The sequence below is a fragment of the Rattus norvegicus genome, chromosome 1 (genome assembly GCF_021556685.1).
Source record: "Rattus norvegicus strain SHRSP/BbbUtx chromosome 1, alternate assembly SHRSP_T2T, whole genome shotgun sequence".
In the NCBI taxonomy this organism is placed as follows: domain Eukaryota; kingdom Metazoa; phylum Chordata; class Mammalia; order Rodentia; family Muridae; genus Rattus; species Rattus norvegicus.
Genome location: NC_141534.1, coordinates 234,728,229 through 234,743,892, shown reverse-complemented (window position 1 = coordinate 234,743,892; position 15,664 = coordinate 234,728,229). Strand labels below are relative to the sequence as shown.

At 45.1% G+C, this 15,664-nt stretch overlaps 1 protein-coding gene across 6 annotated transcripts in view; it reads left to right on the top strand.

The window, feature by feature from the left end:
• Window positions 1-15,664, top strand: part of Pip5k1b (phosphatidylinositol-4-phosphate 5-kinase type 1 beta) — a 283,946-nt gene extending 268,282 nt beyond the window's left edge. For 4 of the 6 annotated variants that reach the window (NM_001012743.1, XM_087564151.1, XM_087564147.1 and 1 more), the window contains one exon: window positions 8,056-8,799. In NM_001012743.1, coding sequence (NP_001012761.1) covers window positions 8,056-8,058 — 3 coding nt within the window. In that variant the 3' untranslated portion in view covers window positions 8,059-8,799. Of the gene's footprint in view, window positions 1-8,055; window positions 8,800-15,298 lie in introns of those variants that run through there. The other 2 variants (XM_087564143.1, XM_087564152.1) reach the window with 1 other exon arrangement.

Sequence of the window (15,664 nt, the reverse complement as noted above, 5' to 3'; positions counted from 1 at the left end):
GTCTGTTCCCTTCTGTGTCCCAGGATGCTAGGGTTGTCTTGTCTCCTAAGATTCTCCAACTCTTGAGAATGAAAGTGCTGAGAGGAAGCTAGCACTACCGATATGAACTCGATGTCTTCCAGGCCTAGAACCTGCAGGGATCAGATGGTGAAGTTATGCCAGGCTAGACCTTGTGAACATTTCATGTCATACCCTTAGGCCTTTGAACTTGACTCCACTTATGCAAATTTCCTCCCTGATCTCTGAGGTATAAGAGGAAGGTGCTCAAGGACCATTGAATAATTTTAAAAAATAGGGATTGGGAAGATGGCTTAGCAGTTAAGAGCACAGGCTGCTCTTCCAATGGAATTGGAAGTTCAACACCCAACACCCTCATGGCTGCTCAGGACTGCCTGTAACTCCAGTTCTAGGGGATCTAGTGCCCTCTTCTGGCCTCTACAGGCACCAAACATGCATGTGTTGCACAGATACACCTGCAGACAAATACATACACATATAAAGTAATAAAATAAAATTTAAAAAAATATAAACAAAGCTGACCAAGTCTGATAATACGTGAGGGGGTGTCCAGAGGAGGAGCCTGAGGGCCTGGCTTTCCCTCATTTGTCTGCTGTAAGGAGTTACCACAAACTGTGACTTAAGCAACAGAAATGTGTCACCTCCTAGAGGCCCCAGGTCAGAACTCAACATACCCACAGTGCCTTGTTTCCAGAGCAGGTGTGAGGACAGATCCCTACCTGTGCATGCAACCTCTTCAGCCTTCACATGTTTCCTGGTAGCCACATGCACTTTCCCTCTGACTCAGAAAGCCAGCCAGAATGACAGCCACAGACTCACTGATCGGTGCCCCTCTTTTCCATAAACCCTCTGCTGCCACCTACTGGTAATGTGGCAGCTCTGCCCATGGTGGTGGTGGGGGTGCGGGGACTGAAGGCTTTACTGAAACCTAATGAAGAATAAATACGGGGCTCAATAACCTGTCTCCTCTCTATGCACTTGTCCATATCCCTCCGGCATAGTGTGTCTCAGTTTATCAGGGACCAGGGTCTTTGGGCATCAAAGGCATCTCACACCACAAACCCAGCATCTGCCATCTCAGGTTGGCCTAGAGGCTGCAGTTAGAATCATGCACAACAGAGAGGAGCGGCTCATCTCCCCTCAGGTCCCAGCATGCACTTCTCATCCACTCGAATCTCTTTGAAGGCCACCTCTTGGCAGTTTAATCCAACAAAGAAAATGCTGCTTCTGTAGTTCAGACAGCGAGGGTAACAAACTATCGACAAACTCCGGGCGCTACGGCTTCCGGCTTCCTTTCCTGTCTCTGCCCTATCCTGTTTCCACAAGCTGATGAACTGATCATAAAGGGGCATAGGATTACGTATACTAAAATGAAAATATGGAGGCTTTAAAGACAAGAGAACTCTTTAAATCCTTGCGGCCCCTGTTTCAGTTTCTGTTTGCTAGAGCTGTCACAACAAGCACCAGAATAAGTCACTTAAGAGGACAGAAAATTCTTCTCTCAGGTCTCTATAGACTGAGGGTTCAAGGTCCCTCGCTCTATTGCTGGGGAATCTGCCCAGGCCTCTCTACTTGTTACAGATAGCTGTCTTCTTCCTGGGTCTGCACAGCATCCACTCTGTATGTGTCTGTGGTCCAAACTTCCAGTGTCTAGAACAATGATTTCCAACCTTCCTAATACCACGATCCTTTATTACGGTTCCTCGTGTTGTGGTGATGCCCCAACAATAAAATTATTTTTGTTGCTACTTCATAACTGTAATTTTGCTGCTGCTATGAATTGTCATGTAAATATCCGTGTTTTCCGATGGTCAAAGGCAACCCCTGTGAATGGGTCATTTGCCCCCCGCCAAAGGGTCATGACCCACTAGTGAGAGCAACACTCTAGTAGGACACTAGTCCTGACGAATGAAGACCTTCCATCTCATTTAACCTCATCTCCTTTGTGAAGTCCCAGTCTCCAGACAAAGCCATGCTCTGGGTGACTGACAGTTAGGGGCCTCCACATTAGAGGAACACTGGTTAACTCGTGACATCCACCACTTTCTCTAGGAAAAAGCAGTACTACCTCTCTGTACTTACACAGAAAGTGTTGGGAGAGGAGGGCCTTGTGAGCCTGGAGTTTCCAGTTTTCTTAGCTCAGGTGTGGCCGAGGAAGGCCCTCCATGCAGATGACAAAGAAGCCAGGAACCCGGACTCCTTGTCAAATGATATCAGCACTATATTCAGCTCCCCAGATCTCGAAGCCAAGGTCAAAAGAAAAATAGACTCCTGAGCTGCAGTCAGTGTGCTCTGAGGTGCTTGTGAGCAGGCTCAATTGAGTACCGGAAGTCCTGTGTAAAATAATCAGGATGCATTGATGTCCTCGATCACCATCCCGCCCTTTGAAAACGAATGAATGAAGCTGTGAATTGTGTTAAAATATTACTGCTGCGCTAACAGTTTTGAAATGAGAGACCTTGATCTCAGTCTATCTTCTGAGATATGGGAGATGGTGCAATTTCTGTCATCCACCTGCTGCGGGAAGAGGGCTCTTTGATGGAGCACTGGAGGTCGACAGGGGGCCTGATAAACCAACATTCAAAGCTCCAATCAGTGACATTCTACCAGATTAGCCCAAAATGGAGGTCTTCATCCAAAGTGTGCAAGTCCTTCAAAAACAGCAATGGTCCTACCTTCAACCTTCTACAGCAAAACTTCTCAGATGAAGTCTGCAGCCTTGATCCTTGGAAAAGAACAAGTGTACTAAGAACTGTAGCTGTGGGTCCTAACATTTATTTAAGAGGACTGGTAGGAAATGTGGACTCAGACTATTATAAAGTTTCTCTATTGCTATGACAAAATACATGAGATAACCCTTTAAAAAGAAGAAAGGAAGGCCCAGATGACTTAATAGGCACAGGCACTTACTGCTGTACCTTATGACGTCATCACTACCCCTCATCCCACATAGCAGGAGGAGAGAACCAGTTTCCACAAGTTGTCCTACACACACACACACACACACACACACACACACACACACACACGCTCACTAGCTCACTCACAAAGTCAATAATTGTTTTTAAAGGAAAGGAGGGTTTATTTGGGGTTTATTTGTGTTTCTTGGTCCCAGCCCATAGTTCCTTGGCTCTGTTACACTGACTGCATGTGAGGTAAGACATCATGAGAATGCACACGGCAGAGGAAAACTTCCCACATGGCTTGAGGTCCCAATATCCTTCCTTTTTTTTATTGGCTATTTTCTTTATCTACATTTCAAATATTATCCCCCTTCCCAGTTTTCCCTCTGAAAAAGTCCTATCCTATCCGCCCACCCCTTGCCTCCATGAGGGTGCTCACCCACTCACCCACGCACCCACTCCCTCCTGCCTCCCTGCCCTGGCATGGAGTCTTCACAGGACCAAGGGCCTCTCCTTTCATTGATGCCCAACAAGGCCATCCTCTGCTACACATGCAGCTGAAGACATGGGTTGCTCCGTGTGTGCTCTTTGGTGGTTTAGATCCTGGGAGCTCTGGGGTGTCTGGTTGGTTGATAATGTTGGTCTTCCCTCAGCTACCTCAGTCCTTTCTCTACCTGCTCCACTGGGGACCCCGCTCTCAGTCCAACGGTTGACTGCCAGCATCTACCACTGCATTTGTCAGGTTCTGGCAGACATCTCGGGAGACAGCTATATCAGGCTCCTGTCAGCATGCACATCTTGGCATTCCCAATAGTGTCTGGGTTTGGTGGGATGGATCCCCATGTGTGGTAGTCTCTGGATGGCCTTTCCTTCAGTCTCTGCTCTCTACTTTGTCTCCCTATTTCCTCCTGTGAATATTTTGTTCCCCCTTCTAAGAAGTACTGAAGCATCCACACTTTGGTCTTTCTTCTTCTTGAGCTTCATGTGCTCTGTAAATTGTATCTTGGGTATTCCGAGCTTTTGGGCTAATATCCACTTATCAGTGAGTGCATACCATGTGTGTTCTTTTGTGATTGGGTTACCTCACTCAGGATGATATTTTCTAGTTCCATCCATTTGCCTAAGAATTTCATGAAGTCATTGTTTTTGATAGCTGAGTAGTCCTCCACTGTGTAGATGTACCACATTTTCTGTATCCATTCCTCTACTGAGGGGCATCTGGGTTCTTCATAGCTTCTGGCTATTATAAATAAGGCTGCGATGAACAGAGTGGAGCATAGTCCTTGTTATATGTTGGAGCATGCAGAAGGAGAACACAGGCAGATCTCTGTGAGCTGGAGATTAGCTGTGAAGTTTGCACACATGAGATTCCATTCCATTGCCCTGCCATGTCCTGATCTCTACAGCAGTGATGTGTGTGTTTATCATGAATAGCAAAATGGTGTCAGGTCATTTGTGTCACAAGAGTGAGCCAGCTGTACTCTGTCCCCAGGTGATCAGGTCTCATGAAATAATAACCAGCGAAGGAGGTATATGAGTAAAATAAAATGTACCAAGTGAAAATTACTACTTTAAAAAAAAACCTGCTGTGGTAGAAAGCTGAAGCCAATATATCAACAAGACACAAGTTCAAGGCCAGCCTGGGCCACATAGCCAAGACCTTTTTCAAGAACATTAAAAAGAAGGAGGAGGAAAAGGAGGAGAAGAAAGGAAGGAAAAAGGAAGGGCAGGCAGGAGGGCGGGAGGGCAGACTTTAGACTTCCTTGCTAAGTAATAGCACCTTTGGCCTTGAAATTCTGGGATCTCTTGGAGTACAATCAGGAGAATCCAGACAGGGAAGAGTCCTCAAAGCCCAGGAGACAATGTTGAGGTGAGGCACTGGAATGGCTCGCTACAGATTTGTAGTTATGCTGTGAGTGATTGACAGAAACAGGCCGAGTGACCCAGGACGAGGTGATGTGCTGTCGTTGGAAAGATACAGAAACAGCAGGAAATAGAAAAATACAGAATAGGACTTGGGGAAAGCAGAATTGAGGAATTGCTAGGAGAAGGGGGGACTTGATATAAGAATATAAAATTGGGGAGTTGGGCATATGATAATTGGAAGGAAAAGAATGGCTTCCTCCAAGGCATTTTGGTAAGTAGCTGCAGCTTGAAACCAAATGAGAATGCTCTGGACAGCAGAGGGTGTGCAGCATGGGTAGCAGAGGATGCCCCATGATTAGCAGAGGATGCCCCATGAGTAGCAGAGGATACCCCATGATTAGCAAATGATGCCCCATGGATAGCAGAGGATGCCCCATGATTAGCAGAGGATGCCCCATGAATAGCAGAGGATACCCCATGATTAGCAGAGGATGCCCCATGAGTAGCAGAGGATGCCCCGTGGATAGCAGAGGAGGCCCCATGGATAGCAGGGGATGCCCCATGGTTAGCAGAAGGGTGTAGCAGGCCTGGGGGCAGAATACTTGCTGGAATTGTGCGATGTTCTACATTTTACCCCAGGGGTATCACTAGTAAGGTTAAGATACGTAGGACCGTGAGCATCTTGTGATGCTGTTTAGCACAGTTTGTCTTGACAAGTCTTCAGTGATGTGAAGTCTTACCTTTTCCTTCACCTCTGACCAGAGAATCCCTCACAGAGAATCCAAACCTTCAGATGATCCAAACAGTAGGTCTGGAGTGGGGACCAAGGGAGGAACTGATAAACAGAGTCACATGAGCCAAGACAGGAGACACCAGGAAAGACTTGACATCGTCTGTTGTCTTGCCCACACGTGCTGTGCTATCAAGAAGGAGGCCCTGTCACCTTAGGCTCAGCCGGGGGAGAGAGAACTCTAAAGTGAAGTAGTGAGGGCTAGAGATGTGGCTCAGAGTTAGAGCATTCGCTTAGCATCCTGGAGCCTTAGGCTCAATTCCCAGGACCAGAGGGGAAAAAAGTAAAGTTATAAAACTGCAAGTCACAATTGGGTCAGATTGTATGATGAATTTCAATTATTTATTGCCAAATGGGATTACCCTTGACATTGTTTTTTTTTTTCCTCAAAAAAAAATACCATTTCAAACTCTTTATTCTGAATTGGGCTTTTGTTTTGTTTGTCTCTTTTGAAGGTATTAGATAGTACCATGTCTGTGACCCAGCTCTAACCTTCTCTCCAATTTGGGGGTACCAAATCTGTTTGTTTGTTTGTTTGTTTGTTTGTTTGATTCTAAGACTCAAACTCAGGACCTCACAGATGTTAGGCATATACTCTTATCATAAGGCTACGCATCCACAACCCCAGTTATATAACTTTATATAGAAGCAGATCACATGTTTGCTTATTTCCAGTCACTGTGAGCTTGCGAAGGTGTAGGGAGGTCGTTTAAATAAAATAATTCCTGCAGTGAGTATGCAACGATAACAGAATAGTGTATGCATCTGTGTCGGTATGTGTATATATTTGTGTGTCTTCTATGTGTGTATATATGTGTTTGTGTGTCTATGTCTGTGTGTATGTGTTTGTATGTTTGTATGTGTGTGTATTAGTGTATTTGTGTGTTTGTGTGTCTGTGTGTTTGTGTGTCTGTGTTTGTGTGTCTGTGTCTGTGTGTATGTGTATGTTTGTGTGTAGTGTATTTGTGTGTTTGTGTGTCTGTGTTTGTGTGTATGTGTTTGTATGTTTATGTGTGTGGTGTATGTGTGTCTGTGTGTGTATGTTTGTGTGTCTGTGTCTGTGTGTATGTGTATGTTTGTGTGTAGTGTATTTGTGTGTTTGTGTGTATGTGTCTGTGTGTATGTGTTTGTATGTTTATGTGTGTGGTGTCTGTGTGTGTGTCTGTGTTTGTGTGTCTGTGTTTGTGTGTCTGTGTTTGTGTATATGTGTTTGTATGTTTATGTGTGTGGTGTATTTGTGTGTGTGTGTTTGTGTATGTTTGTGTGTAGTGTATTTGTGTGTTTGTGTGTCTGTGTTTGTGTGTATGTGTTTGTATGTTCATGTGTGTGGTGTATGTGTGTGTGTGTGTGTGTGGTATGTGATTTTTAGCATTTTATTTCACACACACACACAAAGCAGAGTTTGTGACTACCAGTTGTAGTGACACACCTACAATCCAAGCTACTTGCCTGGCAGAAGCAGGAGGATCACTTGAGTCTGGATTTCAGGGCTAACCTGGTAATGTAGTAAACCTTCCCTAAAAAGGAAGGAAGGAGGAGGTTTGAGGAGGGAGGAACAGCCTATCCCTCACAACTGCTCTGTGAGAAGGGTTTGTTATTGCTCTTCTCCTGCCCTAGTCCAACCGAGCAAGACTGCTTACCTCCAAAGCCACACAAACTCGGGTGTACCCCGGGTGGTGTGGCCATCGAGTGTTATTTCTATTCTATAGATGAAACAGGGCTTACAGTCTGGGAAACATACATAATGTTATAGAGCTTAGATAATTAGAAAATAAATTTAACCCAATATATACCTGTACAGACTAAACTGAAATGCTTTCCCTCATATGTACCAGAATATGTCTATCAGACTAACAAGGCTGCCTCTGCCTTCTTTTATTTAATTGGTTTCTTCATTTTGCTTTGCTTTGAGTTAGGGTTTTATGTACTGCAGGCTAGCCTCAAACTGAGGCTGAGAATGACCTTGAATTCCTGATTGTCATCCTCCTGTCTCTGCTTTCCAAGTGCTAGGATCACAGGATGTACCATCATGCCAACCTTGCCTGGCTCTGATTTTAATTAGCATTTTTAGGTTAGATATCTGATGACTTGCTGTACTGCTGGCCACCAGGATACTGTTTGGAAAGGAACGTAGAGTTCACTAGTTTGGGACTATGGCCAAGTCATACTTTTTTGGCTTCAGTTCTCATATACCACCTGAGTTCTCTTATACCCTCCAAATTACGGAGGGTATAAGAGTAATTTGGAAGACAGTGTTAACATTGCTTCATCCTAAGTCATTGCTGTGATGTAGCTGGGGCTGGATCTCCATAAACCTAGGGCAATGAACATGCCACAGGCCCCAACCTTAACGCATGCTTCATCAGACACAAGTTGCTGGGAGAAATAACAACTTAAGGTCCCACTTACAGGCAGGAGGTCCAAACCGATGCTAAAGCTGAGGCTCACCTCTGTTTCTTTCTTCTACTCTTCCTCCAGTAAGTGAAAGTGGTAACCACCTGAGCACAGGAATGGGACCTGAACACAACTATGGGAGAGAACTTCCCCCACTGCAGAATTCTTCAGAAGAGCTGGGCCGAACCCCAGCACACATAGTGAGAATCAGCAGGACCTTGAAGCTTGCGAGATGTCGGGGAGCCTGGGTCCATGGCCCGTCAGCAGATGGATGTGAAAAGCCCACACCGTTCTGTGGGTGCTGTTGCTTGCTGACTGTGAAGAACTGCATGAACTCTGTCTAAGCTGCTTTTCTCTACCATTGCTGATCACCCCCTTGGACTGGGAAGTGCTGTTTCCCCATAGGCTCTCTCGGTGTTTCATTCTGCATGCATAGAGTAATTACAAATAAGCAACCTATGGAACCTGCTTCTATATTTTTTAAAAATCCATCCATGCCAAATGATGAATAAGATATAAATCCTCTCTCTTTGTTTCAGAGATTCGAATCATAACAAGCTTCGATCTGTTTTCCTTTCAAGATCAGTATAATAGGTCTGCCTTTCCTTTATAGAAAGCTAGCTTCTATAAAGATTTTTTTCACTGTTTACTAGTGAAGTGAGAAAAGCAAAGCTGTTTATAAAAGGCCTTATGTCTTGTATATACATTGTCTTTGAAAATATTTGTGATTTAGTTTATTGCTCGTAAAAGAGAAATTATATAATTTATTTAGTAAATACGACTGTAAACTATAGTTTTATTGAAAGAAATAAAATATTTTGTTCTCAATTCTGGTCATGCGTTGATTCAAATGACTTAAGAGTCGTGTGTGTGTGTGTGTGTGTGTGTGTTGGGGGTTTGGAGGGATCAAACCTAGGGCTTTGTATATACTAGACAAGGGCTCTACCACTAAACTATAACCTCAGTCCACATTGATAGATTGATTGATTGGTTGGTTGATTGGTTGATTGATTAAAAGAATAAATAAGTAAATCTTTTAATAGCAATAATCCTGGTGTGGTAGTCTGAATAAGACCGACCCCATAGGCTCAGATATTTAAATGCTTAGGGACTGGTACTATTTGAAAGAATTAGGAAGTGTGATCTTGTTGGAGGAAGTGTGTCACTGGGGGTGGATTTCGAGGTTTCCAAAGCCCAAACTAGGTCCAGCGTCTCTCTTTTCTTGCTGCCTGCAGACCTGAGGGTAGATCTCTCAGCTCCTTCTCTAGCACCATGTCTGCCTGAGTGCTGCCAGGCTTAAAATGGACTAAACCTCTGAAACTGTTAGCCAGGCCCAATTAAATGCTTTCCTCTGTAAGAGTTGCCATGGTCTCTCTCCTGAGAGACACAGCCAGAATACAGCAAATACATAGGCGAATGCCAGCAGCAAACCACTGAACTGAGAATAGGACCCCCATTGAAGGAATCAGAGAAAGAACTGGAAGAGCTTGAAGGGGCTCGAGACCCCATATGTACAACAATGCCAACCAACCAGAGCTTCCAGGGACCAAGCCACTACCTAAAGACTATACATGGACTGACCCTGGACTCTGACCTCATAGGTAGCAATGAATATCCTAGTAAGAGCACCAGTGGAAGGGGAAGCCCTGGGTCCTGCTAAGACTGAACCCCCAGTGAAGGTGATCGTTGGGGGGAGGGCGGTAATGGGGGGAGGATGAGGAAGGGAACACCCATAGAGAAGGGGAGGGAGAGGGGATAGGGGGATGTTGGCCCAGAGACCAGGAAAGGGAATAACAATCAAAGTGTAAATAAGAAATACTCAAGTTAATAAAGAAAAAAAACGGAAAAAAATAAATAAATAAATAAAGAGTTGCCATGGTCAATGGTGTCTCTTCACAGCAAGAGAACACTAAGATACCTTGCCTTAGACAGATAGAAATGGAATAATAAAATTCAGAGTTCTAAGACAACATCTACCCAATAGCAGATTCTGATCAGCTAGTCCAGTGACCATTCCCAAATATGCTGGCGTATTCATCATCACCCTGTTGTGCTATGGTAACCAACGATCCCCAAATTGCAATAGGACAGTTTTCTTTCCCTCTCACCTATGTGGGCCAGATACAGCTCAGCCCCGAGGATTGTCTTCATCTGGGACCTGGAGCAGCCCCTGGGCGTGCCACTGTTAAGGCAATGGAGGAGAACGGTGGGAGCACACACACAGCCTTTCCACTTGCATGAAGTACTTTTCCTGTCACCTTCCTTTGGCCAAAGCAAGTGACAGTGATGTCCGAAGCCAATGGATGTTGGAAGGTTGCTACTTCCCACATGGAAATGAAGCCAGCAGAGGTGGGCAGTGAATACTGTAAACAAGGAATTTGCACCATCTGGTAACCAAGGCTACAGACATCCCTGATGAGATGCTCAGAATAAAATACTTAATGTTAAAGCAGGCCGATTCGTGTAAACAAACACACGAGTGTGGGCTGGAACCAGCTTATGCTTGTTTATACACTCACGCTCAGTCAGCACAAGTAGCAATTCAACTGCAGAGTTGATGCTGGGAATCCATCTTGGGTTAGGACCAATTCTAGGATTACGGGTTCTGGCTGCTGAAGCAGATAACACAGGCCAGGTAGTTAATCAAGAACAGAGACCTGCTCGAGATTCTAGAGCCTGGATCATCTGAGACTACACACCCATAAGACCCATGACGGGGCAGAAGGGCAAGAAGAGAGCCAATTCCTTCCTCCTTTTTAGAGAAGCATTGACCACGCGTGAGGACCGAGCCTTGGTAACACAAACATATCGAAAGGCCCCAGGTCCCAAAATGGTCACGCTGGGGCTTGAGCTAGCAGTGTATGGAGTTCTGTGTTGAAAATCAAACCATGTCAGAGGCCAACAAGAAGTTCTGAAGCGATTGAGGGTCCCCCCTGCCTCTCTCCCTACAGCAATGGTATGTTCTAGCAGACCATGTGTCTGCCTACAGGACTCCCCTTCTCCCCCTCCCATTTGTAAATCCACTCATTTATCTCAACTGGGTCCACAGCAAGGGACCCACTGGACCCTGGAAGTGTGGACTAATTGTTCTGGGTTTCATTTTTTCCTTATTCATGAAGAAAGAGGCTATAGTTCCCATTAAATTTATAGCGGCATTGGCCCACGAAGTGCTAAGAACTGCTGTTTTAAGGCCCACCTCAAATATTTGAATGCCATGAGTTTGTCTCTGACTCTAACCCTCCCCTCTGACTTAAATACTATATGAACCTATACCTACTTTATCCTTGACCTGATTGGCTAGGTCCACGCCCATTGTCAAGGTCATTCTCCTGCACTTAGACATTTGTTTTCTTTACCCATATATTCAAAATTCTTTGACAGCGACAGCCTCTTCTTGGAGAAACCTTGCTCAGAGCTATCTGCCCTGCTGCAATTCCGGCTGATGGATTTCTGGGCTTTCTCCGTCTTTGGCATCTTGGCATCTCTGTTCACCAGACCCCGGGAATTCCCTTCATCCCTTCATCTCCATCTTCAGTCTTCTTTTTTTTCTGGATGCTGCAGCTTCCTTTCTTTTGATTTACTGTCTCCATTTGATAAAGCACATCAAAGGATGTCAGATGGCTCCAGGGGAGCCAAGCACTTTCCCCTTAGCAACTTGAAACTTAAGAAGGGGGGAGGGGATGAATGAGGCATCAAAGACAGTGTCTCAGAAGGCTCTGTGTGTGTGTGTGTGTGTGTGTGTGTGTGTGTGTGTGTGTGTGTGATCAATCCCAGGGCCTCTTGAATGCTAGGCAAGCACAGTATCACTGAGTGACACTCCCAGTCACCTCACCTCCTTTTGGTGAGTAAAGCAAACAGGAGGTGCTGGGGATGTGTTTACCTGCAAGTGCTTGCCTAACATGCATTGGGTTTGAGCTCCCACAGAACATAGCCTGGGCAGTGCATGCCTGTAACCATGACGTTTGGGAGGTGGGGACAGGAAATTCAGTGTCACCCTTAGCCATGCAGCAAGTGTGTGAGTCCAATTTGGGACATGTAAGACCTGGCTCACAAAACTGACATCAGTGTGTGGTGCACCCCGTTGTGCATCGCAGTATTTGAAAGGCAGGGGCAGTTCACGGCCAGCCTGATCTACATAGAAAGTTCCAGAACAGCCAGAGCTACCCGCTAAGACTCTGTCTAATAAATACAAAGTCACAAATACAGAATTAACCACATTGAGTCTTGGTTTCTATAAGACATTCAGGCTGAGAGTGGTGGCTCTCACCTTTAATCCCAGCACTCATGAGGCAAAGGTGGGCAGATCTTGGTGAGTTTAAGGCCAGCCTACATTCTAAGGGCCTGCGCTACGTAATAGTGAGACCCTTTCTTGAAGAGGAAAGAAAGGCATCTTAGATTGATGACGCATTATGAATCCAAACCCTGCCTAGACTACAGATTGAGCTCAAGGAATGAACTCAAAACCAACCCAGGAAACTTAAAAAAAATCTTTGTCTCAAATAAAAAGTTTAATTTGGGCTGGAGAGGCGGCTCAGTGGTTAAGAACACATGTGGGGGGCTGGAGATTTAGCTCAGTGGTGGAGCGCTTACCTAGGAAGCGCAAGGCCCTGGGTTCGGTCCCCAGCTCCGAAAAAAAGAACCAAAAAAAAAAAAAAAAAAAAAACCACATGTGGTCTTACTGAGAACCTGAGTTCCATTCCCAGCACACACATCAGGCAACCCAAACAGAGCTGCATATATATATAATGTTAGAAAAGTATAATATATATATATATATATATAATGTTAGAAAAGTATAATATATATACATATATATATATGTGTGTGTGTGTGTGTGTGTGTGTGTGTGTGTGTGTGTGTGTAGAGACAGCTCTGTTTGGGGTATCTGTGTTTGGTTTGGGTTTTTTTTCCTGGAATGGGGGTTTGTTATTTGGTTGTTTGGTTGTAGGGTTGGTTGGTTTTTGAGATGGGGTCTAACTTTGTATTCCCACCTGGCTGGCCTATGTAGTCCAAGTTGGTTTCAAATTCACAGTGATCCACTCATCTCTGTCTCTGACTACTGAGATTAAAGTCGCTTTCCCCTATGCCCTGCTAGAGACAACTCTTTAGGAAAATCACTCCAAGGATGAAAAGATGGCTAGTGGTTGAGGAAAAGCCCTCAAAGCATCACACACACACACACTCACACATACACACATACACCCATACACTCACACACACGTACACACTCACACACACACATGTACATACTCACACACATACACACAACTCACACTCACACATACACACACTCACACACACATACACATTCACACACACTCACACTCACACACACTCACATACTCACACACAAACACACACACATGTACATACTCACACACATACACACAACTCACACTCACACATACACACACTCACACACACATACACATTCACACACACTCACACTCACACACACTCACATACTCACACACTCATACACACACATACACACACAAATACACACTCTCAAACACACATACACACATGCACACATGCACACTCATACACATGTACACACACATACACACATGCACACACACATACACACACACTCATACACACACGCACACATAATCACACATACACACTCATACACACACTCATACACTCACACACACAGTGTGTCACCCATTATGCTATCTGCCCCCCTCCCTTCTGTAGTCTAAAGGCTCTTTCCACATGCTCTGTCCACTAGACAAAGCCCAGGTGAGCAGGGACCTCAGTCATCATCTCAAACTGCCTTCATTCCTGTTGATCTTGATGTTTCCATTGCTAGTCTCTCCTGTCACTGTAGTGATTCTCACAGAGCAGACAGCGAGAGCATTCAGGTAGTCATTCCCATAGAACACAGTATCCAGGCCACCGAACATCCAGGATGGGGTGCTGCAGAAGGAAACAGTGGGCGTCTTCTGCCTTCGCCCTAACAACTGCACTTCCTGGGGAAGCATTAAGACCCCAAGAGCACTCATGTTTTCCTCGAGAGGACCCCCCAAGGGCACCTAGCTTCTGGTTGAACCATTACACCTGCCATTTGACACTCAAAAAAGATCCAGGGGTTGGGGATTTAGCTCAGTGGTAGAGCGCTTGCCTACCAAGCGCAAGGCCCTGCGTTCGGTCCCCAGCTCCGGAAAAAAAAGATCCAGCTGGAGCAAAGTGGTCATGTCCTACTGCCAAAACAGACCTTGTAAGCCAGAGGTCATACGTGCATGTGCAGAAAGCCCAGGGGTTCTCAGCCTTCAAGACACAGTGGCCACATGTGGAACGGGGGACCTTGAAACAATCCTGATGATTGACTGGTCCTGTGTAGGATGTCATACAGGTGAGGGTGGGTACAGGATAGAATGAGGCCTGTCATTGGACGAGAAGGAAGAATGGCCGGGAGAAAAGTTTGAGGGAAGAGGAGGAGACTGGAAATGAAGAGACCGGGAGAAGAAGCCTCAGAGAAAACATGGAGGCTGATGTAAAGACTCCACTCTGTATTTACAGGTCGTTATGAATATTCTTAAGGGATGAATGTGTATAGGGCTCTGTATGTTTAGGTGGGCAATTATATCTTATCAATTAGATCAGAGGTTATTGTATTGTGTGTTCTTTTATGTGACAGTTTGAGTATGGGAGCGTGTGTGGCCGCAGAGACACTGGGCCACCATGGAGTTGGGATATATATTTCTGGCATGGTAAAGCCTGCCTTGGGAACTGGATGGGTAGAGATTGTTACCAGGCTCAGAGAGAGGCCTTCGGCAGTGTGATATGGTATGGAGCAGAGCAGGTGAGACTCTTTGCTGACTGAGATTAAGATATCTACCAGATATCTTAGGGCACTGCAATGCTGAGCCAAGTGGGGGATAAAAGACAGATATATTTTTTATAATTTTACAACAGTAGTCCTGGCTCCAGAAGCAGACTTAACTGGAAGACTTGGTTACAGGACTCACAAACTCTCCCCAAGTAATTCTCCTGCAGACAAGGTTTATTAGAACCATGAGTAGCCAGTAAACACACTTGCTTGACCTGTGTTGGAGTGGCCTCTAAGGTATACTTGACATTTTTTTTTTGTTGCTGCTAATTAGCCTTTTTTGTTGTATCTTTTTTCCTTTTGTTTCTTCCTTTCTTTCTTTCTTCCTTTCTTCCTTTCTTTCTTTCCTTCCTTCCTTCCTTTCCTTTCTTCCTTCCTTCCTCTCTTCTCTTCTCTTCTCTCTCTCTCTCTCTCTCTCTCTCTCTCTCTCTCTCTCTCTCTCTCTCTCTCTCTCTTTCTTTGTTCATTTCTTTCATTCCTTAATTGAAGATCCCTTCCTGGTCCTGCTTCCACAAGTCCATGAGTGCCCAAGATCAAGGAGAAAGAGAAGACAACCAGGTAGGCAGGAAAGGTCATTTCCAGAACATTCCATTTACACAAGAACTAAGCAAACAAGTCACTATTGCTCCTAGAAGTAGGCAGCATGGGACAGGGAGAGGTGGGGAGTAGGGGTGTCTTTAAAAATAATACAGGGTGGGCTGGAGAAATGGCTCAGTGGTTATGAGCACTGACTGCTCTTCCAGAGGTGCTGAGTTCAATTCCCAGCAACCACATGGTGACTCACAACCATCTGTAATGGGATCCGATGCCCCCTTCTGGTGAGTCTGAAGACAGCAATTGTGTACTCACATATAT